Here is a 27,507-nt window from a genome sequence, read left to right as displayed (position 1 = left end):
AATTCTTTGTATACCAGTTTTTTTAAGATAAAAAAAATACATTAATGATAATGGCACTTAAAATCAGTATTTGATATTCAGTTCATTGTATATCTTCATCTGAAATTGGTATAGCACAAATTCTAAGATTTCTCCTTTATGAAACCTGGGTGTGAATGTTTTCTTTAGGAAAAAAAAATCAGATTTTTTTTCTTGCTATACTTTCCTGCTCCCATCCACCCAATTTTGAAAAGACATAGACCTGTTTTCAGCATCACTGTTTAGAAAGCAGAGTTTCTCTTTGCAGTGAAAAGCCATTACAGCATCTCTCTACTCACAGTCACTTTGTCTTTCTGTATTGATGCAAATAAGAAGCTGAGAACACAGAAAAGGGTAGGAGTGATTGTTCCATCTCCTATGCCTTTTCTAAGTGTGTTACAAATTGGGATATATTCAAACGTGTTATCACAGGGCAGACTCCATCGTGTGCTATTGCTAGCCTTGTTCATCAGTATTTTGTGAGCTCAGACAGACAAGCTGCATTAGTATGGCTTCAGATAATTAAAAAAACTACCTTTTGTTTAATGAGAAACTGTAGCAATGTGTATGTACTGAAATATAAAGCAAGATTTGTAAACAGGGTAAATGCCTTTATTATCTGCTTGTATAAGTTAGTAAGAAGACAAGCTTTCAATCGAAAAAGAAAAAGGTCATTTATAGTTTATGAAGCCTCAAGAGAAATATGATACTCTTGCAATGTTTTGCACTAGCAAAACACTCAGTTGAAATACCTTTAAAACTTTTTTAGTAATCTAATTTCATTAACTAACTTCTTTTTTATATGTGATCCACTTTTTTAGTCTTTGTGATTCTTTTTCCTCTCCCTGTTTCTGTTCTTTCCTTGCTTCTTGTGCAGCCATTGCCCTGAGCCTGAGGATTATAGTGTTCCTTCAGATGATTGGTAAGCTCTAAAGATCATTTAGTGTGTCGTGTTTGTTGAAGATTCAAGCTTAAAACCAGTGAGCGAGATTTTTAGAAACGGAGCTAAATGTGAGATATTTTACTCAAAAGTTATTTTAGCTTCAAATTGATGCAGACTGACAGAGTCTTACACAAATTTATGCCATCAGAATTCTACGGCATTAAGTTGTGTACTCTGGAATAGAATTGCTAATAGGGTCACTGAGGTATAGGACAGTTGCTGACAATCCTATACAATTCGGAATTGCGTACTGGAGAGATTTGTCATTTAAGGTAGCTGGTATTACGGTAACTTTGATCGCATTTTTCTACTGTTACTTAGTAATAGGTTAGTAATAATCTCTAACACGTTTGAAAAAGTCCATATGGGAGAGTGAAAAATATGTAATAAGTTATTGTTAATATTTTACTTCCTATAGGTAGTTTTAGAATATTAGCACTACCTAGCTCTTAACTGAAACTGAGATTAAAGCACCCAAATACACTTGGGGCCAACATAATCTCTTAACGGGTACCTCAGGAAAGATTAAGTCCTGGTTTCCTTTCTGTTGCCATCTGCATGATGCCTTCTACTTCTTCATCATACTTCCTTAAACTAAATATTTGCAATACCATTCAAAATAAGCTTAGATAGATCGGGAGACAAATGTCATTTACGGTCTTTAAATTATCACTGTTGTATTTGTCGAAAGTCACAGCAAGGTATGTCACACAAAACTCTTAACATGTTGTCATTTTATGTTTAAAAAATTTGAAAGAAAAAAAACTTGATATTAGAATTCGTTCTTTAGATTTAAAAAAAACCCAAACCCTGAACAACCCCCACACACACATACATATAAAAAGTGGCATACGTGCACACCCCAGAATCTTATGTGACCTGAATATCCTCACTTGATGTATCAGCAAGGTATTTCTTACAAAGACGTACAAGTGTGCTTAATGGCACACAAGTGAGTGGTTGCATTAAAATAATTCAATGCTTACATGAAATTAAGCATGCTTGCTTATAAGATATTTAGAAATAAGACTAGGTTTGACCAGTACATACCAGAATCTTTATAAGCACATCTGAAATGTATAAACTGATGCCTGAACAGTAGTTAAAAAAAAAAAAAGTACTTCTCTTTTATAAGCAATGAACAACTTGTAAATACGAAATAAGATACCTCATAAGAAAACTTTTTGTGTGTAAATGTTGTAACTAATAGAGTGTGTTTATGACACTAACATTTTTAGTCCTAAAATGACTAATGTACTGAATTCTATATTATTTAAATCTTTTTATTATTTATTTGGAAATATTGCTTTCCAGTTTAACACAACATATACCTGCAAATATTTTTCCTTTTTTTTAGCACTAAGAATCTGGAAAATATCTTGAAGTCTTTCTGTCAGAAAGCTTTAAGCAAACAAAGCTGAAACTGTAGATTCTAAACAAATTTAATGTATCTGAAGTTGTTGACATTTGGCACTTAAAGATCTATTTGTTTTGCATTTTACAAAAAAAAGTCTTGGTGAATGACGATGCTTTGAGTTTTTCACTTTAATAGATTTTTAGAAAAAGGAGTCCTTGAGTAGTTATATAGAGGACGTACTGCCACTTTATATTCCTTCATGGTAGTGCAGGACTAAACCAGCTAAACCAACTTTTGGTTTTCACAGAGAATCTTTAGACTGCCTTTGATGTATATGGCTTATCCTTCAACTTAAATCACTGAATGTCTCTGCACTCTTCTAAGATTATGTGAGCAAGGAAAGGTCAAAAGTAGATGAAAAAAGAATACTTTCCTCCAGCTGGATTCACTTTACAGCACTGTTTTGTTTCACTGAGATTCAGACTCATCTAGATTGTCTTAATGCTCGACAGTCAGCTGCAGTAACGAGTCTTCCTAGCTCAAAAATCTACATTTTCGAGCTCTCCACTTCAACCAGAAGATTTGTGCAATATGAGAGTTGTTAGTGACTTTATTTCTCTAGAACCATCTCAGCTTGCCAGCTGTTCAGTCCCTTCCTGCTTCACTGGTGTTGCTGTGTCTTCTTTATCATATTATATATCATACGAGTTTACTAGATTCCTGTTTTGTTGTGAGTAATCAAAAACAAACCTGACTTCCCTGATGTGTGAACTCAGTTTGCTTACCTCTTTCAGATACTGGACTTTTTTTCTGCAAACATTTTCAAACCTATTCCAGAACTGCTAATTTCTCAAAGAAATGTGATCTCTTTGGGCATGTCTTGTTCTGAGTCTCTTCAATAATCTCATTCTAGAGATCAGAAGACAAGAAGCCACAGTCTTACACTGTAGATTTATTTTTACTTTATCCTGCATTTCCTGAAGTCAGCAGAGAAATTTCCCTGGATTTAAGTGTATTTACATGAATCTCGGTTTCTTAAAATTAGGTAAACTTTGGAGATGGGAAACAAGTACCTTTTCATTTCATTTTCTCACAGTATTTGATTGCAGCCGTTATTGTAACAGCCATAAACCAAATTTGCATTTGACCTTAGCACAGTAGCATGGATGATTTGGATATGAATTGTTAAGAATATGCTAATGATGATCTCTTTTCTACTTCATTATTCCTAGGCAGGGCTCACAAAATGGAGAAGAAAAAACATTTAGTGACTCATCATTACTGGAGAATCTTCAAAGCAATCATGTAAGTTATATAGAAACAATTACCATTGTTTTGTGAAATCAAACCATTGCTTTGAGTAACTCAAAAGATTATGTCCTTTGAAGGAAAATAAATAAAAAATGTATTTACACAAAATCAGCATGCTCTCATGAATACTTATATGACTGTTTGTTGCTGATACTTGGTAATTAGATCCAGACCTTTTTTTTTTCTGGTAGGATTCAGATGTTAGGAGTCTGAAATATAATAGCCTTACCTTCTTCATTCTATGGGTGTTTTAACGTTAGTTATGCTGTTCATAGGATGTCATGACATCCATCAACGCTTTCAGGATCAGTCAGGTTAACTTACTGTCCTGACATGACTTAGGATTTCTGTGCCCAGGGTTAGTACAAGAGTCAAGAGTTAACCATATACATTGGTTTTGTGTACATGCTTCCTTGAGGTTAGTGCATCATGAAATGAAACAGGCATTCTAGAGCCTGGTATTTGCCCCAAAGAGACAATGCATTTCACAGAAAGTTAGTAACTTAGTTTATGATTTAACTAAGAAATAGTACCATCTTTATAATTTTCTGTTTGTCATTTGTGCAAGAGATGTTTTTGCCTAGTCATAACCAAGAACACCTACCTTAAATTGTGTAACTGTTTGTTCTCTTTTTGAAGAGTGTAAATAAATTACTCTTTTCTTTCCTTAAATTTTGTCTACCCAGGAGGATAATTTCACGGTTACCGGCAGACAGTGGAGCGTTTTATTCCTACAAATGGGGCAGTCTTAAATGCTAGACACCCGAGTGTGACTCTCAAGCATATCTAAAGCAGAGGGGGCTCTTATGCTTACCTGCACAGGCCATTTTCAGTGCTAGTAATATAGACTGCTCAGAAGAGGCATCGTTGTGTTACTGCTTTTTGTCTAGAGAGTCCTTAGCATGCAGGTGGTTGAATCTTGAGAGTTTTTCTGAGATATGTAGCATTAAGTATATATAATATGAGCATGCCAGCTATAAAAATACATTTGTACACATCTTAGAGTTAAAAATTCAGGCACACATTTGAAGAGCAGTGTCACCACTGTATGTTAAATTGTGTTCTGAAGTGCTTTGGAAAAGAATGTGTGATTCAGCCCTCTGAATACATCATAGAGGATATAAGAGCCCTCAGTGGAAGAGGACAGGTACCTGCTCCCAATAGTGTTTCTGTGCTATCGATTTAAGTTAGTTTTTCAGAGACTACTGCATTTTATAGAATAATTGTAACGTTATCTCAATTGTTCGCGTTCTTAGTCTGTTACTAATCTGAAATACTATAGATACACTACAAAAAAAAAAACAACCTCCATTGAGGTGGCAGCTGCTTTGAGCTTACTTAAGGGGAATGCTGGGGTTTCTTTTGAGCAGCCATTCAGGAGTCGGTTTGTTCATTTTTCAAGTTTCAGCTGTACTAATAAGGTGGAAAGAGACCTGGGAGTCCTGGAGGACAATAGGATGACCATGAGCCAGCAATGTGCCCTTGTGGCCAAGAAGGCCAATGGCATCCTGGGGTGCATCAAGAAGAGTGTGGCCAGCAGGTCGAGGGAGGTCATCCTCCCCCTCTGCTCTGCCCTGGTGAGGCCGCGTCTGGAGTACTGTGTCCAGTTCTGGGCTCCCTGGTTCAAGGACAGGGAACTGCTGGAGAGGGTGCAGCAAAGGGCTACAAGGATGATTAGGGGACTGGAACACCTCTCTTATGAAGAAAGGCTGAGGGATTTGGGTCTCTTCAGTCTGGAAAAAAGACAGCTGAGGGGGGGACCTTATCAACGCTTATAAATACTTCAAGGGTGGGTGTCAGGAGGATGTGGCCAGGCTCTTTTCAGTGGTGCCCAGGGACAGGACAAGAGGTAATGGGCACAAACTTGAGCATAGGAAGTTCCATCTCAACATGAGGGTGTTACTTTGAGGGTGGCAGAGCCCTGGCACAGGCTGCCCAGAGAGGTGGTGGAGTCTTCATCTCTGGAGACATTCAAAACCCACCTGGACGCGTTCCTGTGCAACCTGCTCTAGGTGACCCTGCTCTGGCAGGGGGGGTTGGACTAGATGATCTCCAGAGGTCCCTTCCAACCCTGTGATTCTGTTTTTAGCTGTATTCATCAAAAACAATCAACTATTTTGGTTATATACACTCTTTTCCCCTCTTTTGGCTAAATCATTTAAAATTGTTTCAGCTTTGTAGACTCTGAAGTGCCTGAGACGTTTATCTAAATGTCTTCCTTTAAAAGCTGTCTGCCTGACCTTGCAGCATTTTCCACACCTTTTTTGGGTTTGGTTGCTGCAACTTTCTAAAGGTTCTTAAAAAGTGTAGTCAAATACACTATTAGACAAAAGTAATGTAAAAGGGAATATTTTTAGTGAAAAAGACAGCATCCAAAGAGACTTCCGCAAATACAACAGAATTTTTTCAATACAGCATTCAGAATTACCTTCCCTGTAAAATGCTTATTTGAATTATTCTGTGTTTCTGGCTATCTACTTCTGATTCTTATGGTGGCAAATGCCACTAAATTCTATCTGTGTAGCCAGTATTGAAGTACAGTAGTAAGAAGTTATTCTGGATGCTGAAATTAGTATACAGATAATGCAGATAATGTCTGTTTTGTGTAGTTGTTGATAGTTTTTAAAGGAGAGGAAAAGGCTTTTTTTTTTTCTGGACTGTTACTTGTCTGTATCTATTACTACATTTCCATTAGTTACTGGTTAAATCACACTCTGACTTTTTTTTAGCCAACTGCACCTATAATATGTGAGTTTTTGACGATGATGGCAGTGTGTCATACAGCAGTTCCAGAAAGAGAAGGTGATAAAATCATATATCAAGCAGCATCTCCAGGTGAGACTGAAATAATTGAGTGAACATTTAGTAACATATTCTGTCACCTTACAAGCAAATTTTATTCAAAGTTTATTGTGTTTTGCAGCATCTTCCAAGATTAAAAAACAAAATGTATCTCAAAAAAAAAAGTATTGGTGTCAGCTAAAATCAGTTTTGTCAAAAGATTTAGACTCTTCTGATTTGCTTTAGAAAATACATATGGATGTCCTGTGCATTGTGTAAGGGCAAAGGGTGATTAACCATCCGGCACTCCTAAGGTGTTGTAGGATTGCTGTGAAAAACTGAAGTAACTGCTCAAATGCCAATAGAACTCAAACCAGGAGACAAATTGATGTCCTTGCTCGTGAACCTGTTCTGTACTTGGTAACCGTGGTATTGATTTAGAACAAAGACTGTAATCAAAAATGAAAAAGAAATGTTTTTAATAGGATACAAGTTGTGATAGGTTCTGTTAGAGACTGATAAAAGATTATAGTGCAAAAGCTCTGGTTCAAGCCTACTGTGTTCATAGGCAATTTTTGAATTCAGAAAATGATGAAGCAGGGCAAAATGATTAAAATATGCTCAGTTCTGCTAATGTATTATAAAAATTCATAATAGGAGAAATGACATGAAGCAGAGAGTCTCCAGCCTTCTTCTTCCCTCTCTGCCCCAGTTCCTAGATGGCTATCTCTCTAAATTGTGTCCTTCAACAGTTGGAAGACAAGGACAGAGGTAGGGCCATAAATAAAGCTAACTGGGTCCTGGCAATATTTTATTAGGCATTGCGAGCAAATTCCATTCTGTTATCCTGAGCCATTTGAAGAGAACAGATGCCTATGGAAGACTGGATTGCTGCTTGAAATGTTTCCTGAACGTAGGCATTGAAGATATCGGTTATTTACAGGAATGACTTATCGCTCTTTTCTTCTAAAACAGAATCTACGCAAAAAGAAATGTACCTTGTCCAGTGCCCTACTGAGGAAGGTGCTTGCCTAGGTGCTTCAAAGAGGGTGTTCTTGTTACTGAGCTGAGAGGCATGTTCCTCTCGGGGCTTATTTTCTCTGAACTGTAAACTCATTTCAGCAGTTTTAACGGGAGAAACAAAGAGTTCATTCCAGCACCACATCTAATCTTAAAAATCTATAAAGGAAAAAGGAAGTCCAAAAATAAAGAAGCTTGGACTGTGTCCATTAAATCATGGGGTAAACTAACAGTTTTCTAGTACATCTGCAAAATAACTAATGGACTTGTTGCAGATGAAGGAGCATTGGTCAGAGCAGCCAGGCATCTTCGTTTTGTATTCACTGGAAGGACGCCTGACTCAGTAATCATAGAGTCTGTAAGTACCTTAGAGTAACATTATATTTTGCTGTATAATAAGCTTGAGGGTTTTTGCGTTAATTCTCACTTTTCTTTTTTTCCTCCTTCAGTTGGGACAGGAAGAGAGATATGAACTGCTAAACGTGCTGGAATTTACGAGGTAAACAGCATGCTGTCTACTCAGTGTCTTTGTGTGAAAATACTTCATGAATTTCTCTTATGGGTAAAAATGTTTGCATTTTTTGTATTTTTACAGGCAAAGTATGCAGGTTGTGTGGTTTTTATCTCTGTAATACGTGATCATCCTATAGGTGAAGCAGTGTACACGATTAAGACCACACTTCTGGTTTTACTGTAAAACATTTTCGGAGACATAGGTTTTTTCCTCATCTCCTTTTTGGCTAATATTTTTCGCTTTTGCGCGAAGCTTGAAAATACCCTTTATCTAAAAACTTCAAAACATTATGTGAAAAGACAGTATAGGAAAGTACTTGAACTTTTAAATGTATTTCTGAAAGCCCTGGTACCATGTGATTTATTAAACAATTGATATTTGGGGGTAGGGGGGAAGACTGAAATAAGTGTTATACATAACTTCCGTTTGCCTTGACTGATAGAATGAAATTTTGCATTTGACCTTAAATATACCTGAATAATTATGATTTGTTTAAACACTTTATAGACTGAAACCCATTCTCTTCTGAGCATCATCACTAGAGTGCTGGCCAGTTAGTTTTCTTGGAAACTGAGTTTATCACGTACTTTGCTTTCAGTAAATATTCTCTGTCAAAGCTGTTGAAATTATGAAGGTACCCATAAGAAATCTGGATGCAGTTTCACTTGTTATGTAAATCTTTTTAAATTGTATCCATGTATGCCCTCTGTCTTCTGAGTGTTTGTGTAGGCCCATTGCTTACTTTGGCACAGGATGGGGAAGGGATTTATATGTAGAGGAAGCTCTCTTTTTTTCTTCGAATGATTACTTGTAATTGTGCCTGCGGAAAGTAGTCATTGTTTTCCTTCCTGTCCTATTACGTTTCCCATGAGCTTAGCTGAGGAAGCAAAAAGATCAAAAAAATAAAAATCTAAGGCTATACTGGAGAGAGAGGCTGAAGATGTGTAACTTGGGAGAAATGAGAGAAGTAGTTGCCTATAGTTATAATAATAGCAATAATAATGTGAAGCATAAAGATCACCACAGTGGGAAAAAAAAAAAATTCCACAGAAAGTAATTTTTGTAGTTTTGAATGTCTTTTAATGGCTGCTTGCAATTAGTGTTGGTTTTATGTATTGTAGAGGATGTACTTGATATTTTTCAGATTTATGCCATCGTTTCATTTTTCTGCAGGCACTTCTTTCACTTTCTGTTCTGGAAAGTTAGCAAGTATGGAGCACAGAGAGTGGTGGTGTTAGTTTGGCATCTGTGGAAGTTTATACTGCATTCATGGAGTAGCAGTGAAGGATTCCTATGTTGTTTCTGGGTTTGATCTTTGTATTAATTTCATATATCTCTTTAAACTTCTGTGCCAGTCTAAAATTGTAATTTAAACAGGGATACTATATGGAGAAAGGAGAATTGCTTTTAAATCTTAACTTTTGGTGGATTAAGTTTTTTTTGGTGGATACCAATCACCCAACTTTATTAAGCAGTCAGTTTTTATACCTGTTTCTGTTATTCTGCAGTATTTACCTTTGATTGGAACTGACTTGTTGGAAGCACTAGAGGTCACCCTTGTTCCACAGCAAGAGAAATTTTGGCTCCAAAACATAACACCATCTGTATGGGTAGAAGCACGTACCATCAGAGAAGTAATCTGTAGCGATTAAACTATTGAGTTAAGAGTTTCCAGGTGTTCCAAATTTTTCCCAGAAAAAATGCAAACTAATTCCTTGCCACCTTCCAGTACAAGCCAGATAAGACTCTTCTGCAAGTAGAGTGCAACAGTGTCAACACTTGATAGGATAGTCTTTCGGAGAAGTATGTTACGGAAGTAAAAATTGGAGAAATGCTTGGTAGAGTTGTCTTTTTATGGTATTGTCTTTTTATATCATAGCTCTGCCTGTGAAAAGAGAAGTAGTAGACTTATACAATATGCTAATTATATTTTGTTTGTGGCAAGGAAGTAGCTAAACTGAAAGCAAGTGGTAATCCTTAACCAGTTGACAATCATTCCTGAAATGTAGTGCTAATCGCTTGATAACTTGCGCTGAGTTTAGATTGCGGCCAGTACTCTGCTCAGATGCCACAACTGCTGTGGTACCTTAAGCTCAAAGAAGTGAAGAGTTGTTCAGACCCTCTGCTATTCGGGGTTCTCTCCATAATGTCAAGGAAGGAATTGTGCGGTGTTGTGCCTGTTCTTGTATTCTGTCACCTGGAACTGTAACAAGTAGAAAAACCGCAGCTGTCTCTTGGGAGCCAGACCCGACCCCTAGGGTATGTATCTATGGGGCAGGAGGAAGCAAGGCACTGAGTCAGATAAGGATCCAGAAGCATAGAATGTCGTCTGTGATGTCCACTATCAGTGCACAAATTGCACATCAGTCCTTGCATCAATGTGTCATTACTAGAGTGCTACTGAGTGAGGTTTTGACTTGTATCTGCTTGTTTTGTTAGAGGAATGAATTGAATTTTTAGCACTAGAATTAATTTCATTGGCAAGTATTGAGTATAGATTTAGTAGTATCTCAATATCTGGAGTGTGTACCATCTATTCATTTAATGATTGATTCTAATCTGTATCCCTGGGGTTACCCCCATAGTCTAGCAGAAACCATCTGTCATAGTTACAGAGTAAAGCTTCTTGTCTAAAACCTAATTATTTTTTATTTATAATGCTGATGTATTTATCTGAAAGACAACAATAGCTTGACTAGTCCCCTGTCTGATCAGTTGTATGAATAATCCACATTGCCTTGGCTGTTGTACCAGGCAGACAGAAGCCCTCCTAGAGCATTTGAGACCTTATCTCCTCTCCATCATTCAAAGAGGTCCAGAATATAGTGATCCTGTTCTGTGACTAAAGACTGATACTTCTAAATGTAGAAAAAGAGTGAGTGGCTGACAGAGGAGGTACCGATACCTCTGTAGCAGTGTTTGTTTCTGTGGTTGTGAGCCTACACTCAGAAGGAATTTTTGTCTTAAACCTAAGACAGATTTTTAAAGTAACGGGGCCCATCACAAGCTACTTCTGCATTCCCAGATTCTGGAAGTGTCAAATCTTGTGACTGAGAGAGGTGTTTCTGTCCCCTTAAGATGTTTCTGTCCATCTCTAATCCCATGGCAACTCCTTGGGAAATACCAGCTATTTGCCTTCTTGTCATGACCCAAAGGGCCACCCAGCCTGCAGGTTTATAGAGATCACGACGGTGGGTTTGCAGGATTCCATAACACACAAGGACGTGGAGGCTTTATTTTCTAAATGTCTTTATTACAGATTACTACAAATTACTACTAGAAAATAAAGTATACTCATGAGTAATGAAGTACGTTCATATTTTAATAGTAGCAGCAATCAATAGTAGCAGCAACTATATATTTCCGTATATTACAAGTTGATACTAAATTACCACTAGTGAAGAAATACACTTAATATTAGTTACCTCTATGTGTGTGCACACACACGCGTATTATTCAAAATAATATGGGTACAGTGCTCACCAAACTGCTCCCAGGAGTGGGACCTCAAAGCAGGTGGCACAGAAAGTCTCACTTTGAAGAGTGAGAGTCTGGAGTCAGCCAGGTGTTCCTGGTGGTGGTCCAGTAACCTGTCTAGGAGACCTCAGACGACAATTCATGCAGGGGGAGCTCTCAAAGACAGAGGCTCCATTTTGGGTAAAAGCAAGTCATTTTTATATGGCAGAGACATAAGGGGGTGTAAGACACCACCACCTGGAGCAGTGAATAGATGCTGCTAATTTCTGTTTTTCACCTGGGACAGCCAATAGATGATGGTGTTTTATTTTCTTTCAGACCAATTTTTATTTTTCCAGAGTGTTTTCCTGTTCTTTCAGCTAGAACAACCAATAGCAGTTGCCAGTTCCTACTTTCTCAGGAGGTTTTCTCCCTTTTCCAGACTTTTTCACCTTTCCAGACAATAAGTTGCAGTTACAGTTCCTTGTTTTGCGCATATTAATGGTTTCTAGGTACCCAGCTGTACTTGAGGTGTGCTGGCTGTGCTTCTCAAGGATGTTTCTGGTTTCCAGGCTAGCAGTTCCCAGGCTGGCAGGCATTTTCTCTCTCAGTATTTCAGCAGACGTCTGTTCAGTATTTTGCACCTTATAACCAGGTCACCTTTGTAGCTCATGTGACTTCTATGGGTGAAGAAAGCAAACCAAAAAAAAATGGTCTCACACTGACAGTTATTTGTAGTAGTGCAATTTTGTGGTTTTCTGTATTTCACTAAGAAAAGAAAATAAAACTGTGACTGCAATGAAAAGGCTCATAAAAAGATAGAAGTCCTTGACAGTAAGTCGTGCTCTTTAGCTTTATTGCAGTTTTACTACGAAAATGTATGTCAGTCAAGATTCGGTATCTGTCTTCATAGCTAAAGTTTCAGAATGCTACAGGAAAACATTGGTTATTCTCTGGTACATCTTCAGTAGATCGATAGGCAGCTGCATGCAGAACTTCAAGATTTCAAGACAAGTACAAAACTAATGAGTTTTTACCTGTTAAGGGCATATATATCAAATTATTGTTTATACAAACCCTAAATTACTGTAATTCCTTCACAGTTCCTTAATTGAACATTCAGGCAAGTGTAACGAGTTTATGTAACAGTAGGCTAGATAATCTTGGTGAGAATCAAAGTGGATCTGAGACTTGCTTTTATTTTAGGAAACTTAACTGTAGTTTAGTTGGTCTGAATTTCTCCACTGTTGTCTACTCAGATTCCCCAACTGGACAATGTCTAAGGGTTTTCGGAATTCAGTTTATCTGAGGTTTTTTGGATTAGAGATGAAATGGAGAAGGAATTGCAGTAGTTAATACCTTTTTATGCTCTCTTGTGCAATATTTGCAGTAAAAATGTAATTTAATATTGCTGTTCAGATGTCTGTACTTGAAGCAAAGTGCATGCACAGGTGGAATAGGAAAATATTTTCTTGAAGATAGTATTTGGTCAGTTACTTCACCAGTGATTATAAAATTCTTTCCTCCATCTATCTCCATACATCCCACTTACAGGATGTTTTCCATGTCAGTCTGAACTTCAGGAACTATTCATACAATAATGCTATTTGATGATGTATAAATGGGATCCAGTTCCAACAGGAACCAAAATTGGAAAAGGACCATTTACTTCCATCTCATTTGTGTATTTTACGGTGAACTGTTGTGCAAGACATGTTTTGTTCCTGGAATAGTTTTTGTGGGTTTATTTAAAAAGCTAAGGTTTGAAAGAATTACAGTATAAATACACGTTTTGACTGAATATGATCTTGAACCTAAGGTATGCTTATCAGAGGACCTCAAAGGGAAGACAGAAAGCAGAGAGTGACAGTCTTCTCCATGCTTTCCTCCAATTCCTACCTCAGTCATGAGGGGGGAAAAAGAAACCAAACAAACAAAAACCAAAAAACAACACTAGATCTCATTAATGACTGAGAGCCAGAAAGTAGTTAAAATGAGGTGAGCCCCTTTCAAATTCTTAGCATAGTTGCGTAATGAACGAGACTCTGGGCTGACAGTAATAGGATTGCGGCACAGTACGGTGTATGAGAGACTCTGGTTGGCTGGGAAAGAGGGAAAAGCTGAAACAGTCAGTGATGCACTACCTCTTTGTGATATTGGTCTCAGCTGCTTTGTGCTTTAAGATCCTTTTTTGTGATCAGTGAAAGTATTCAGATGAAGATTCTCAAATTTGTTTTTATGGGGAAAAGGGCCTACAGAAGTGTGCGCAGAAAACAGCATTCACTCTAATTAGTAGACAACACAACTGATTTTCCATACCTGTTGCCTGAATATATAATTCAGAATAAGTAGCCCTTACTTCATTTCCTTTGTCTTATATAAGCTATATATTGATATTCTTAGGTAAAATGTTGGTAAATATTTATATTTACAAACCATCTTATGTAGGGCATTTATTTCTCTTTCAGCACTAGGAAGAGAATGTCAGTGATCGTTCGCACGCCATCAGGAAAGTTAAGACTTTACTGCAAAGGAGCTGTGAGTTTTATTCTGGTTTCACTGTGTCAAAGAACATGTGCTACCAACACAAATATGAAAGCAAAAGGTTGTTATAACTGCAGTCAAAACACTGAAAATGTGGGGGAAGGAATGTTGATTTCTTTTTCAATTTACATCGTTTTACTAGGTAGCTCTTTAATGTAATGAACCAGTCAAAGTCTTTTTTTAGTAACTGCCTGTGAGGGTATGACAGACCTGTTCATCCTATTCTTTGTACTGGACTAATACCTTTATGCTTCCTATTAATTGCTTCCTTCTGCACACCAAGAAAATGGATGAACGTATGGTTTAATGTATAAGTTACTTGCTGGAATAGCTGAGCATGAATCTCTAGGTGGAAGTGGTAATCTAGCATAAGTGAGTAGATGGGAATTTTAACCTACCATTGATGTTATGCCAGAAGTAAATTTTCCTGAAAACAGCATCTATGGGAAAATATCTTAATCATAATGTATCTGAGAATGGCAGAGTCGCTCATTAGTTCTTGTTCTCTATTTTAAGTCAAGTTTGAGGGGAAGGGGGATACAAATCCAGTTCCCAAATGGCTTTAAAAAAATGAAGTTGATTGAATATAAATGTCCATTCTGTATCCACTCAAGTGGAGAGAAGGAGCTGTTGTTAATATTCTGTATATCAAGCTGGCTACAAAAACCTGAGAATGACAATTATGAAACACTAATTTTACCTTGTGGGCTTAATATTAAAGAGGAAGACAGCATTTTAGGAGGTCAAAAGAATTCATGTGGCAAGCCAAAGCAAGATGCAGCCCTTTTCAAAATTAAGGGAAATAAAGGCAAAAAATGTAGGCGAGAAAAACTGCATCATAGCAGAATTTGTAAATTTAAAGAACCTGAGGATTTGGAATGCCCTTTTTCTCCTTCCTCTGAGATAAAATTACTCATTTTTGATGCTGAAATAAATTAGTACAGCACTGCATATTTGTCTGATTTTTCTATTAAATTGTTCTGAGTTCATTTTATTTGTTTTGTAGGATACTGTAATTTATGACCGTCTTGCTGAAAGTTCAAAATACAAAGAAATCACCTTAAAACATCTAGAGCAGTTTGCTACAGAAGGTGGGTGATATTATTCAATGTAAAACTAAATACAAAATTCAGTCATTGCTCAACTTTCAGTTTTGCATTTTTATGTTGCAGTAATGTTTTACTCGCGTTAAGTTTGAAAATTATCTTTTAGTAATGCCTCCTAAAAAAGGTCTTCCTCTTCCTCAGAACTTTCAGTAATAATTTCATGCTTAAAACCACCAACCCCGCCCCCCCCAACAACAACAAACAACACAAACAACACCCACACAGTACCCAGTGGAGTCTTTTAAACAAAATATATTTTTCCAGAGCGCAAACATATGTCATATTGTTTGTTTCTCTGGAATCTCATTTCCCATGATGACTTTCGTGTCCCACGCTCAGTGAAATCTGTAGGGATGGCACACAGGAAGAAGCGGCCAAAGTGAAGATGCTTGGAGCTGATTAGCGTAGCGCTTTTAAGGTAGCTTTATGCTATATTATTTCTGTCACCAGTCAAAGTAACAGGAATCGCCAGCACTAGCTTTCGGTATGGTATGTTTTAGTATCTCTGCTGTTTTAACAATCACTTCTACAAAGCAGTTGCTGAAGGTGAGGAACCCCTCTGTGAGGGTTCATGAGGTAGGAATAGTAAGTAAAATTTAAAATACTGTGAAATGAAGATGGTTGAAACAAACAGCCAGGTAGTTATTTAATAATAGCGGATTCCACAGTACAGATGTAAGCAGGAAAGCAGACTGTAGAAAAGTTCCTGCTTTCATGTAAGTTCTTCTAGCACAGTTCCTAGATCTTCCATGCTATGGCCCCTTTCTGTATCTTAGTAAAGGGTTATAGAGTTGTACTGTGAAGTATCACAGTGTTTTAATTTATCACTGAGTTGTGAGAAAGTAGTTGGAAGCAGAATTATAACAGCTATGGAAATCTGAACTGCAGTTCACTCTTCGTTTTTTTAATACACTGTTATTCGAACATTAAATTTGTCTTTAACGTATCTGAAGAAATAAGCTTACACTGGAAAGCAAACTTTATTAAAATATTTTCCTTCTAAAATGTATTCCTTACCTTGTGATAACTGATGTCTGGCCAAGTTTTCTGTATCAGGAAAGATTTTTTGTGTCCGTTATACATGTGACTTGTCTAATTTTTCTCATTTGGTTTACAATGGAATTTAGCATTTTGATTAGTTGTCGTAGTCAGCACCTTTAGTCTCCTGATTCTGTCAGTGACAGCAGAAGCAAGCTGCAGATCTGTTTCTTTTTTTTTTTTAGTTTTCCATATCAAGATCTCTCCAGGAAACACTTAGTTAGCCTTAAATAATCTTAGAGTATCAAAGTATAATAAATTTTACAATAAAGTTGAAAGCAGAACTAAAACCAAACATATTTGTCTGATGGTACACCGTGAAGTCTCAGATAGACCTCCTTTAGCTCATGAATGTAATTGCATGAGCTGATTGGTCAGTTTGGGGTTTTATAAAGGCCTAACCAGTATCAGTTAAGGAAAAATTACTTAGATGGGAAGGTAGTTCGGGTCATAAAACTATATATTTGGTTACAGAAGAGGTAAACAGAGATCAATGTCTGCCATCCTGTGTGAACTGATATGAAAATTGCAATCCAATTCTTAATTACCATTCTTCTTAAATCAGTGGTACAGCTGATATAATTTTTTTCCTTAGCACTCAAGTTGGACTGAATGAATCAACATAAAAAGTGAAAAATTCCATCCGTCTTTAAAACCACTGTACATACGTATTAGTGTTAAAATGTTTGTTCAAGTACTTCTTGTACCCTTCTTTTCAACAGATGAAAAGACTTACTGTTCAGAAAAGTGAATTGCTAACCTTTCAAAAGCATAAAATTCAACCTTTAAAAAAAAAAAAAAGAAAAATTAAGTATGTCTCTCTCTGGAATCGATTAAAGAAATCGGTATTTATTTTTGCATCAGATTTAAATTGCAGCCTATGACGTTGCAAAGTTTCTCCTGAGTAGCCTTTCATGTGGCAGTACAGTATGTCCTTGGCATTTGCTGCGTGCTCTTGGTGTGTTGTTCAAAAATGAAGTGGTTAGCATGGCTGGCATTTATACTTAAGCATTTATTAAGCTTGAGTGTTAATGCCTGCTTGGATAAATAGAAAAAGTGTGTAATTTTCCTGTGTTGTTGTTCCAGTCTGTTAAGAAGCAGACTTAATGATATTTTGTTTTCCACATTTCATTTGGAAGATTCTTTTAAATCACAATGAAAAGAAACTTTCTAAAATTAAAAATAAAAAAAAAAAGTCTCTGATTTAAAAAGAAAAAGCAAATGCCTTGAAAACCTTGTTTGCTGATATTCCGTACACACATTCTTTTCTTCATTTTATCATCTGTGTAAAATATTTTGAAAGAATTATGGAAATAATATCACTGTTAGTCATAAATTCCTTTCCTCCCCTTCACCTCATATTCGTTGCTTTGGACCTTGCTAGCATATCCTTATTACAAAGAGGGAGGAAAAAGAAAATCAGTTGATCCGTCAGCCTGAAGTTTATTCTCTTGGTCTAGATGGTGAAACGCTGTGTTCCTAATGCTGTTCAGTTGTCAAGATGTTAAGATTACACATGGTTTTCATCCTGAAGATATTAAATAACTACCTTAGATGTAAGACACACATGTATTGTTTCATGTCCAGCCTCTTGATCATTTCAGACTTGCTGCTGGTGCTGAGCTATCTTTCACAATAGAAACGTGTGAACAAATGAAGATTGCGTTTAGCCATCCCTGGTTATGGTGCTGTTCATCTCCTTAGAGCAGAGTGGGCAAATGACCAAAGGCACTGACTACATTAGTCCTGTTTGTCCCCCCCTAAATCGATCTGTCTGCGAATTGTGGCTCCATGAGACATCATTTGGCTAAAGCAACACTCTTCTCAGTATATGAAGAGTTAGGCCAATTTCATGCTTTGGAAATCTAAGAATCTGACACTATGTGAAAATGAACTGTTAGAACATTCACACCTAGCTACTTAAATTGAATGTAAATGTGTGTTGTCAAAAAATAGATGTTTCTTATAATCTTGCAGTCTCAAATTCTCACTGTAGTACTTCAGATTTCTACTGGAGGAAAAAATCTGTTAAGTATAACCAGCACAAAGATTGTTAAGTAAAATCTCCAAATGTTGCCACAAAGATTTTATTGTAAGAATTTGGAAAGCTGAAAGAATCTGTGAGATGGGAAAATTAAACCTGAGTGGATTCCAAGTCAGCTTCTAGATGGTAAATTTCAAACTTCAACTGAGAACTTACTAAGGATATTGAGGAGGGGTGAGGAAGAGGGTAGCTGTAACATTATGCTGATATATTTTCACTTCATTGCTTTCCAACATAGCGACGTTAAAGTTTATAAAATTTTTGTTCAGAAATATAATTCAATCTTATAGTTTTAATGTTCCTAAAAATCTAATGTATATAAATGTAATTAGGATTGCTTTGTGTTTTGTTTACACTTTAAGGTAAGTCAAATCTTGTGTAAAATGTCCTTTTTTTTTGTTCTCTTCAAGTACATCACCTGTATTCCATTCAGCTATCTTGAAACAGTACTGTTGAATAAATTTCTATTTATATCATGTTTTTTACTTTATCTATGTTAAAAGAAGTTCTTCAAGACATACAGCAGTAAGTTGAAAATCAGGCATAAGCGTACATAAAATACGGAATAAATTCAGCTTTTAGTAGTTACTCATTGCAGGCATATCAAGGAAGGGAGTAACAAATACTGAATCATACTATCTGCTTTCTCTTTAGGCTTAAGAACTCTGTGTTTTGCCGTGGCTGAGATTTCAGAAAGTGACTATCAAGAGTGGTTAGACTGCTACCACCGCGCTTCTACAGCTATACAGAACAGAGCGCTCAAACTTGAGGAGAGCTACGAACTAATTGAAAAAGTATGTGTAGCTTTCTTGGTTGGCAGGGGTGTTTTGGGGGGTGGAAGGGCAAGGAAAAGGGGGGTTTTTATTAATGTCCTTACTTTCTATACCATGAAATCTGAATCATTATTGAGGAAAAACTCTTAGACAGAAAAAAATCTAGCAATATACTGACAACTGTGTCATGTAGTCCTTGCAATTCAGATGATCAAAATGAAGGAAAGATTAATATGACAAAGTTTTTGCAGCAAGTAGCTACCTTGCCAGAAAGTATTGATTTGGAGTTGAACTACTGGAAAGCTTTTTTTCAGAGTTGCTCTGTTGTGTAAAAAAGTGTAATAACAGGCAAGCAACATCTGCGTCTTTGTGTGATGATCATAGAACCATGGAGTAGTGAAGGTAGGAAGAGACTTCTGGAGGTCATCTAGGCACAAAACCTGCTACTCAAAGCAGGGCTAATTTTGCTTGCTCAGTGCGTTGAAGTTTTGAGTATCTCTAAGGAGGGAGTTTTCCCAGGTGCAGTAGGCAAATTTTTTAGCGCTCAACTGTTCTTTTCTTCCCCCTTTTCTGAATTAAAATTTCTACTGCTGCACAACGTGACTATTGCCTCTTGCCCGTTCACTGTGTAACTCTTGGAGGAAGATGGCTTCTCTGCAAGCCTTCTTCAGTTAGCAGAGGGAAGCCATGGAATCCTTCCCTTAGCCTTAATTTTTTCCCATATTAAACTAGTCCTGCTTCCTCAACTGCTCTTAATACAGTGCGCGCCGAGCCTCAGCCTATTTTTGTGTCCCTCCACTGGACTTGCTCCACTTGGTCAACCTCTTTTGTAGTGAACGCCTAGAAAGGGAGGTAGGTAATACCCAGATGCAGCCTCACAAAGAGCAGAGCTGTAATCACTTCCCTCGAGTTTCTGGCACCGCTGCTGCAGGAGCAGCCAAGCACGCGGTTAGACTTCACTGCCTCAACAAAAATGCTCCATGGCTTTTAAATGTATAAGCAAAAGGAGTTCACGAGACCAATATTGCTTGAAGTTTTGATATTTGACTTTTTGGGGATTTTAGGTTTTGGGTTTTTTTCCTTGGAAAGGATAAGAGAGATTACATTGATGAAACTGCTTAAAATTCAGAGCCTCAAAAACCTGCAGTGCTTAATTCATGAAAAAGAAGAGTGAGGGGATATAGCATCAGTCACTCGTGGGACTTCAGTTTACATAAATGAGCAGTTTATCCAAACATGCACAAGACAGTCTTAAAACTTCGTTAACGCCATGGAAACGCTGCTACCATTACAAATTTTTGTATTAGCTGCACAAGTACTTTGTCAGTATGTAGTATGCAGGCCATGCTGCAACCAGGATTGCATACTATTAGGTTTATAATGGTGTCATTAACAGGGTTTTAGCTAGTTATAAAGGTACAGAAATACAAAGTATAAAAATGGCTGTATTCACAAAAACCATACAGATTTGCTGCATGGGAAGTTAAAACCAAACATAATCAAGATTATAGTTTCAAGATTAAGATGAATTGACAAGGTGGGGGTTTTTGACAAGGTGAAGAGAAATCATTACAAGAAAGAGAAAACATAATAATAGCACTCCTTAAGTCTTCAAATCAGAGAGGTGCCCCTCAGGAAAAGGTAGCTGTTGCTGAACAAGCTACTGAGTTTGTGAATAATTGGGTGAAGTCTGAGTGGTCACACTGTGCAGTTTGTCAAGCCACATAGATATTTAACTTAAGGCTCATAGGAATAAACTGGAAGATCTTTATTAGTTGATACCAAATCTGGTTAACGAATTTAGAGAGCATTAATCTTGCTGTAAATATGGAAAGTTAAACAAAAGAAACAGAAAGATTAAAACTGAATTTAAACCAAAAAAACTGCATATATTGAATATTTTATGTTCACAGAATCTTCAGCTGCTTGGAGCAACAGCAATTGAAGATAAACTACAAGACAAAGTGCCTGAAACCATAGAGACGCTCATGAAAGCAGACATAAAAATTTGGATACTTACTGGGGACAAACAAGAGACTGCCATTAACATTGGTATTATATTTGCATTTATTTGATGGCTTTGTTACAGATTTAAAAGTGATAGAGGTTGCTAGAGTAAAATTGCTTTCAGAACGGAAAGTTATCTTGTAAAAAGAAATAATACTATATGTCATTCCAGAATTTAAATGTTGGCTTATTTTTCAGTCACTGGTAGGGGGAGAGTAGGGAATAATGGATTCTTGCTCCATTAAAATAGTAAGAGCAAGAAAAATTAATGTTACTATAGAGAAGAGGAAAAAAATAGGCATTTTTGCTTTTTTGTAGCATCTAAAATGAATTAAAAATAATACGTTGTTTGGGTTTTGAGAGTGAGAGGGAATAACATTAAGAAACTATAAGTATTCTTAGTTTTCCTTCTGTATTTTTCCTTCTTTCCAAGAAAGCCAGTAGGGACCATAATCTTAACTGAAGCAAAACAATATACATCGTGCATTAAAGTACTATAAACTTTACCATCAGTCAGAGGTTTCCTTTTATTTTTCCCTTTTATTATAAAGGAGGAAAAAAAATAATCATGCATTAACTAATTTCAACAGCAATAAATCAGTATTTTTAAATAGTAATACATGAAAGCTGCATTTAAGACTTAATATTCTTTGCGTGTGAGCGTTATCAGCACGTCTGCAGTAGCCTGGATATGTGCCCAAAATAGGGCATTATTTTGGTAACAGAATCACAGAATGGTTTGGGTTGGAAGGGACCGCAAAGATCATCTAGATCCAACCCCCCTGCCATGGGCAGGGACACCTCCCACTAGACCAGGCTGCTCAAAGCCCCATCCAGCCTGGCCTTGAACACCTCCAGGGATGGGGCCTCCACAACTTCTCTGGGCAACCTGTTCCAGTGTCTCACCACCCTCACAGTAAAGAATTTCTTCCTGATACCCAATCTAAATCTACCTTCTTTCAGTTTGAGGCCATTACCCCATGTCCTATCGTTACACTTGCTGATAAAGAGTCCCTCCCCATCCCTACTGTAGGCCCCCTTTAGGTACTGGAAGGGACTATAAGGTCTCCCCGGAGCCTTCTCTTCTCCAGGCTGAACAACCCCAACTCCCTCAGCCTGTCCTCATAGCAGAGGTGCTCCAGCCCTCTGATCACCTTCGTGGCCCTCCCCTGGACCCATTCCAACAGGTCCATGTCCTTCTTTTGTTGAGGTCTCCAGAGCTGGACGCAGGACTCCAGGTGGGATCTCACCAGAGCAGAGTAGAGGGGCAGAATCACCTCCCTCCACCTACTGGCCACGCTGCTTTTGATGCAGTCCATCACATGGGTGGTCATATGGATCCTTCTTATTACCATTATTATTTTTAATCTTAAAGACTTCTCGTATGCACGTGATACAGTTATCTAAGGTTATTTTCATTAGTACCTTCAGGTTTCAGGCAATACACATACTACCAGGATTTTCACTTTATTATATATATTTGTCTAGGCAGCCTGCATCGTTAGCACGCAGCATACATTCTGTTTAAAGCATCAAAGAATAAAAGAAAAGAATGGGAACATGGATATACACAAATTCTGTATGAAATGCAAGTTGCATTCCAAAAATTTGCAAGGCTAAGGGAGATCTGTTTGGTGTTTTCTGTAACTCCCTGTAAAGCTGTTTCTTGTCCTCCTGCTGAGCACCTCTGTGAATAAGGCACAACAGGCGCAAGTTTCATCAAGGAAAACTCTGACTGTTCTGACTTAGTACACGTCTGGCTAATTTTTAATAGAATGCAGTATGATTATTTTTTTTTTTACCACTGATTTCATCTGGGGAAGTTTTAGTTCTGTCTGTAGTTCTCTTACAGGAAAAAAAAAATGCTTTGTGTTATTATAATGGGTTTTGTGGAACAAATTTTTGAAAACAAAAATGTTTTCAACAGGTCACTCCTGTAAACTTTTGCGAAAGAACATGGGACTAATTGTGATAAATGAAGGCTCTCTTGATGTAAGTAAAATCTGCAAAGTTTTCAGTTAATGAAACGTTGTTTTATTGCTTAAGATATCCAGACGTCATGGTGGAGGTGGCCTGAAAAATAACTTGGAGCATCTATTTATCTGGACAAACACAGAAAAACGTGCTAAAACCACGATTGGGGGTTGTTTCTGTTTATTTGGTTTGGGGGGTTACTTTTTTGTTTTTATAATAATCTTAGTTAATTTTAGTATTGCGTACTTGGAAGACTGTGTATGGCCTTTGTGACAAAATGTTACTGAATAACTAGAAACTTTGTCTACAGCTTCCAAAACCACAGTGTAGCTACCGCACAAATGAACTTGAGAATGATGAGCAAACAAATTCCATGTAGTGAAATGACTATGTCCATGCAGGCGCGAAGCCAGGAGTTTCACGTGCTTCTAGTAGCACCTACCAGGGCCCAAACAAACTAATCCTAAATTCCCTTCTAATGCTGTTTCTTACAGAATACTTAATATCTGCCAAAAATTAATTGTTATTATGTGGTTAAACAGCTGAAATGGTAATCAGATATTGCAGTACAAGTAAGGGTTAAAACTACTAACTTGCAAATATATAGTGCTTTGTAGAGAAGAGATCCTTTAGATAAGGTAGGAATGCAATATTAAGAGAAAAATCCCATGAGGGAAAGAACTTAAATCCTTTTACCACCCTCTAAGGGAGCCTTAAATGAACTTAGAAGTAGAAGAATTTCCTCAGTGGGAAAACTCACTGTCCAGAAGGCTTCCGGAGGAAACCCTGAAATAAAGTTTACCTTACTCTGTATTGTGGTCAGATTGCTCAAGATAGGATTTAGGGAGGGAAAGTGAAAAGAAAGTATGAGAATCGGTAAGAAGGTTTCCATGGTAGCATATAAGAGTAGGCTACAACAGGAATTAAAATACTACCTTTTTTTTTAGAGAAGTGCTTATTTAAATGTTTTGACCCATTTAGAATAATGTATTTTCAACATCAGTATGAATTTAGTCATTATGACTCTATTTCAAATATAAATTGTTTTAAGCAACATATTCTTGCTGATAAGATTTTATAATAAAATCCCAAACACAGGACAGGCAGAAGCTGTTGATTAATGTCTGGAACCAGAGTCTGTTGATACAGTAAGCAACTTTTGACACAAGTAGCCTGTGATATTAATGAAAAGAGGCAATTTTCTTTTCTTAGTTTAGTTCAGTTCATTGGGTAGCTTTTGAAAGATTGCGATTGTTGTTTGTTGAAAAAACAGGAAAGGTTTTTGGTTCAAGCCCTTAACTTTGCTTTTAAATTTTTTGCTCCTCAACCAATCTCTGAGTAAAAATTAACCAATGGAAGGGAGAACTTCTGTCTCATATTTAGGTTGTTTACACAGACTGCTGGATTTCAGAACTACCGCAATACTTAATAGATTTTAAGTGCAAAAGGTTGACTACTTTGTATACTTCTTCATATGTAATGAAATAAAGCGAGGTAGTTTTATTTAACTACTGAAAAGAGTCCAATAAAAACTCATTAAACAAGCATTGCACATTAATCACTTCTAATGCAATGATTGGAAAGTTGAATAAATATATATTAAGCAATATATTTTAAAAATAAATGTATATAAATATAATTTAGGTATCTGATATGGTAACTGCACTGTACTCCCTGTTTCAAACTGAAGCGTCTGGATTGCGTGGAGATTGAGAGATCCTTTCCCTACATGCACAAAGTATCTTCAAAGTACGTGGGGATGCAGCTGAAATTGCAAATGCAAACTGGTCACTTGCAAATCCGTCTGTGATGATAACATAGATCATGTTTTTTCAGGAGCAGGTAAATGTAGGAATCAAATATTTTGAGGGCAAGAGACAGTTCAGATAATAATATTAAACTAACTCTTTGCCAGTATTTTAACAAGAAACTCCATTGAAAATTTTCTGCCTTGTTTGATGGTGCACATTTGATTAATGTAGACCTTGCGTCCTACTTTTTGCTTGCTGGTGTGGTTGGAATCAGATGTCAGTCTCTATTTGCAGTCCGACTGATTGAGTCAAAAACGGCCTTGAAAATTCTGATGGAGGAGTGGAGCAGGTCTCAGGAAATGGAGAGAGGGGTGGACTGCTGTTGATTGCAGAACCCTGAGTCAGTGCAGCTGCAAGGATGGATGCCATTCCTCTTTTCTTTCTGCATACCAACAGCTAGCAAGAATCTGTAATACTTGGTTGGAATATTGTCTGTTAAGGAATACAGCTGAAACTTTGGCTTGTGAGCAGCACAGATCCACCTCCCGTACTGGGTCTCTGTCCCGTACCTTGTAAGGAACTGTGCTCCCATGAGGGCTGCTGGACAACCCAGTTACCTCAGACAGGAGGAACTGAGCAGCCATGAAACCTTGAAGAAAAAAAAATCCCAGTGTAGTGGGACCTTTGTATTTAGGATCTTGGAGAAGAGTTGCTCTGTGGAAGTCCTTTCCTCCTTGGCTCTGCAAGGTATGGGCATAGCCTCTGGGCTATATAAAGATGTTGGTACGTTCGTAGGAGTTAGGAAGGTTGGCTTCTCTTGGTCTGCATACCCTTCACAGTACTGAAAAGAGTGGCAGTAAGTGGATGGTTCTTGCCTTGCTGTTGCAATACTAGTACAATATCTGTTGCATACCAGTCGCTGCTCCTGAAAAGGAGCTAGCTCAACTCTAATCCTTGTAGGGACAGGCAGAGTCCCCTGTCCCTAAGACATGTAATAAAGATTTAACAAAAGAAATACCTCCTCAGTTTGGTCATTATTATGACCTTAGCATGCAAGATGGAAGAAGTTAGAGTATAAAAAAAAAAAAAAAAAAAAAATTTGTTTAGACTGTATCCCAGCTCTGTGAAGTGAGTTTACAAAGAATATGCTGTAATCAGAGATCCTCTTTTGTGTGAACCAATTCCCTTACTTATGGAATTAAAAGAAAAATACCCCATTCCCACTCCTCACTTATCATTGGCTGGGATAGAACTAGAAGGACTTCCAGGAGGCATTTATGTATCTCTCTTTTCTGACACATAACTTGTTCATGGGAGTGGAGCCTCAAAACATCTGCTTAGCTTCATAAAGAGTTTTTGTTAGTAAGTTCTTACAGTTGTATAGAACACTGGATTTTATTTTGCCTTCGTATTAACTTAATGGAGTGCTAAATTTCAGTATAGTACTGTTAATCATAGACAGAAATCATAAAGAACATAGCATTATTCTTTTAATTGTGAACTGAATTAATAACAATAGAAAATAGTTTGATTACTATTCAGTTTTACTGAGAAATATTTAATGGAAATGGTGTAGAAGCAAACAAGGGATGTTCTGATACTGCTTTTAATTTTGGGCATTGGATTGCAGTGTAGAGCTACATAGCCCACAAAGGAATTTTAAATATGACAGGTTTACAGTAGGGGTAAGTGTTTTGTATTGTCTTGGGGTTTTTTGTTTGTTTTTAATATGTAGCATGCCTGGAGCTACCTGATGGCATGTCTGTCTGTGATAAAAAATTAAGGTCAATTTAAACAGAAGAGTTTATACTGCATGAATGAGAAGAAACAATAGATGGCAGGAATATGAAGTTTCAGGCTCTTGCATTGCTTAAATTTAGTCAGAAGCTAAATAGTCCATGGAGATGAGAAAAATTGGTACTTCCTTTGCGTTGCAGTATTTCTTAATCAGAAAAGACATTCTGAGAAAATAGTTACAGCAGTTATTGTCATCTTAAAGGCTTTCTAACATGTAATTTTAAACAGTGGCACTTCGTTTCCCTTGCTGTTTTTACGGAGGAAGAGCCATGAAACCCCAACAGCCCGATCTCCTTTTAGTTAAACCAATGAATCTTTAGAAAGCCAGTGGAAGCAAAGTAGGGAAAAAACATGGACACAACAGTGTGTGGAACTGGGTGGAGTAAGTTGGGTGGGAAAGGCAAAGCAATATCTTTAATTTCATTTCAGAGGGTTAAGATTTGTTATTACTTCTTGGTGTTTTATTTTTAGGTGGTTACACCAAATTTTATTTACGTGTATGCCTGACATCACTGAAGTAGCACAACATTTTGATTGTTAATCTTCTAGAAAAATAAAGGAACATTGTTGCCATAGGATGTTACTATTTTCCAAATTCAATGTTTTATAAGCTGAAGTTTTGTTTTCATCTTCCTTTCTCCTCTAAAACCCTTCTTACTTCTGGGCTGTGAAGCAGGAAACAATAGAAGAGTATGTTGTAGCTCTATGAAGGCCATTCAAAAAGAAAGAAATGCAACAAGCAGGTTTTTTTCTTCTTCATGACACTCAATGGTAGAGCTGTACCATAATTAAATAGGTATTAGTGACCTCCCAAAGCAGGCTATGAGGTCCTTCTGCACAAATACAAAAGAATGTATTGTCTACTGAATATAATCTAAAGTTCTCAGTACTGGATCACAGAATAGTGACTTGCGTAGGTGTGGTTCAAACTGTTCTTTGTAACTGAAAAATACAAAATATGATCCTTTATATAACATGTGGTCGATGGGGGCTTATCTTAAAATATAAATTTGATAGGATGGGTAGAATTATCAGTTTTAATGCATGTACTTATGTTCTGAATTATCTTTTTT

General features: G+C 37.1%; 1 protein-coding gene across 4 annotated transcripts in view; it reads left to right on the top strand.

Moving 5' to 3' along the window:
- Nucleotides 1–27,507, top strand: part of ATP8A1 (ATPase phospholipid transporting 8A1) — a 123,443-nt gene that overhangs the window by 44,797 nt on the left and 51,139 nt on the right. For 2 of the 4 annotated variants that reach the window (XM_074587941.1, XM_074587938.1), the window contains exons 15-24: nt 896–940; nt 3,551–3,623; nt 6,359–6,464; nt 7,706–7,788; nt 7,880–7,929; nt 13,869–13,938; nt 14,951–15,035; nt 18,787–18,926; nt 20,819–20,957; nt 22,840–22,904. In XM_074587941.1, the coding sequence (XP_074444042.1) occupies nt 896–940; nt 3,551–3,623; nt 6,359–6,464; nt 7,706–7,788; nt 7,880–7,929; nt 13,869–13,938; nt 14,951–15,035; nt 18,787–18,926; nt 20,819–20,957; nt 22,840–22,904 (856 nt within the window). The remainder of the gene's footprint in view (nt 1–895; nt 941–3,550; nt 3,624–6,358; nt 6,465–7,705; nt 7,789–7,879; nt 7,930–13,868; nt 13,939–14,950; nt 15,036–18,786; nt 18,927–20,818; nt 20,958–22,839; nt 22,905–27,507) is intronic. The other 2 variants (XM_074587939.1, XM_074587940.1) reach the window with 1 other exon arrangement.

Source organism: Larus michahellis, chromosome 5 (genome assembly GCF_964199755.1).
Source record: "Larus michahellis chromosome 5, bLarMic1.1, whole genome shotgun sequence".
In the NCBI taxonomy this organism is placed as follows: Eukaryota; Metazoa; Chordata; class Aves; order Charadriiformes; family Laridae; genus Larus; species Larus michahellis.
Note: the sequence above shows the minus strand (reverse complement) of the source record. Positions and strands in the feature narration are given on the sequence as shown.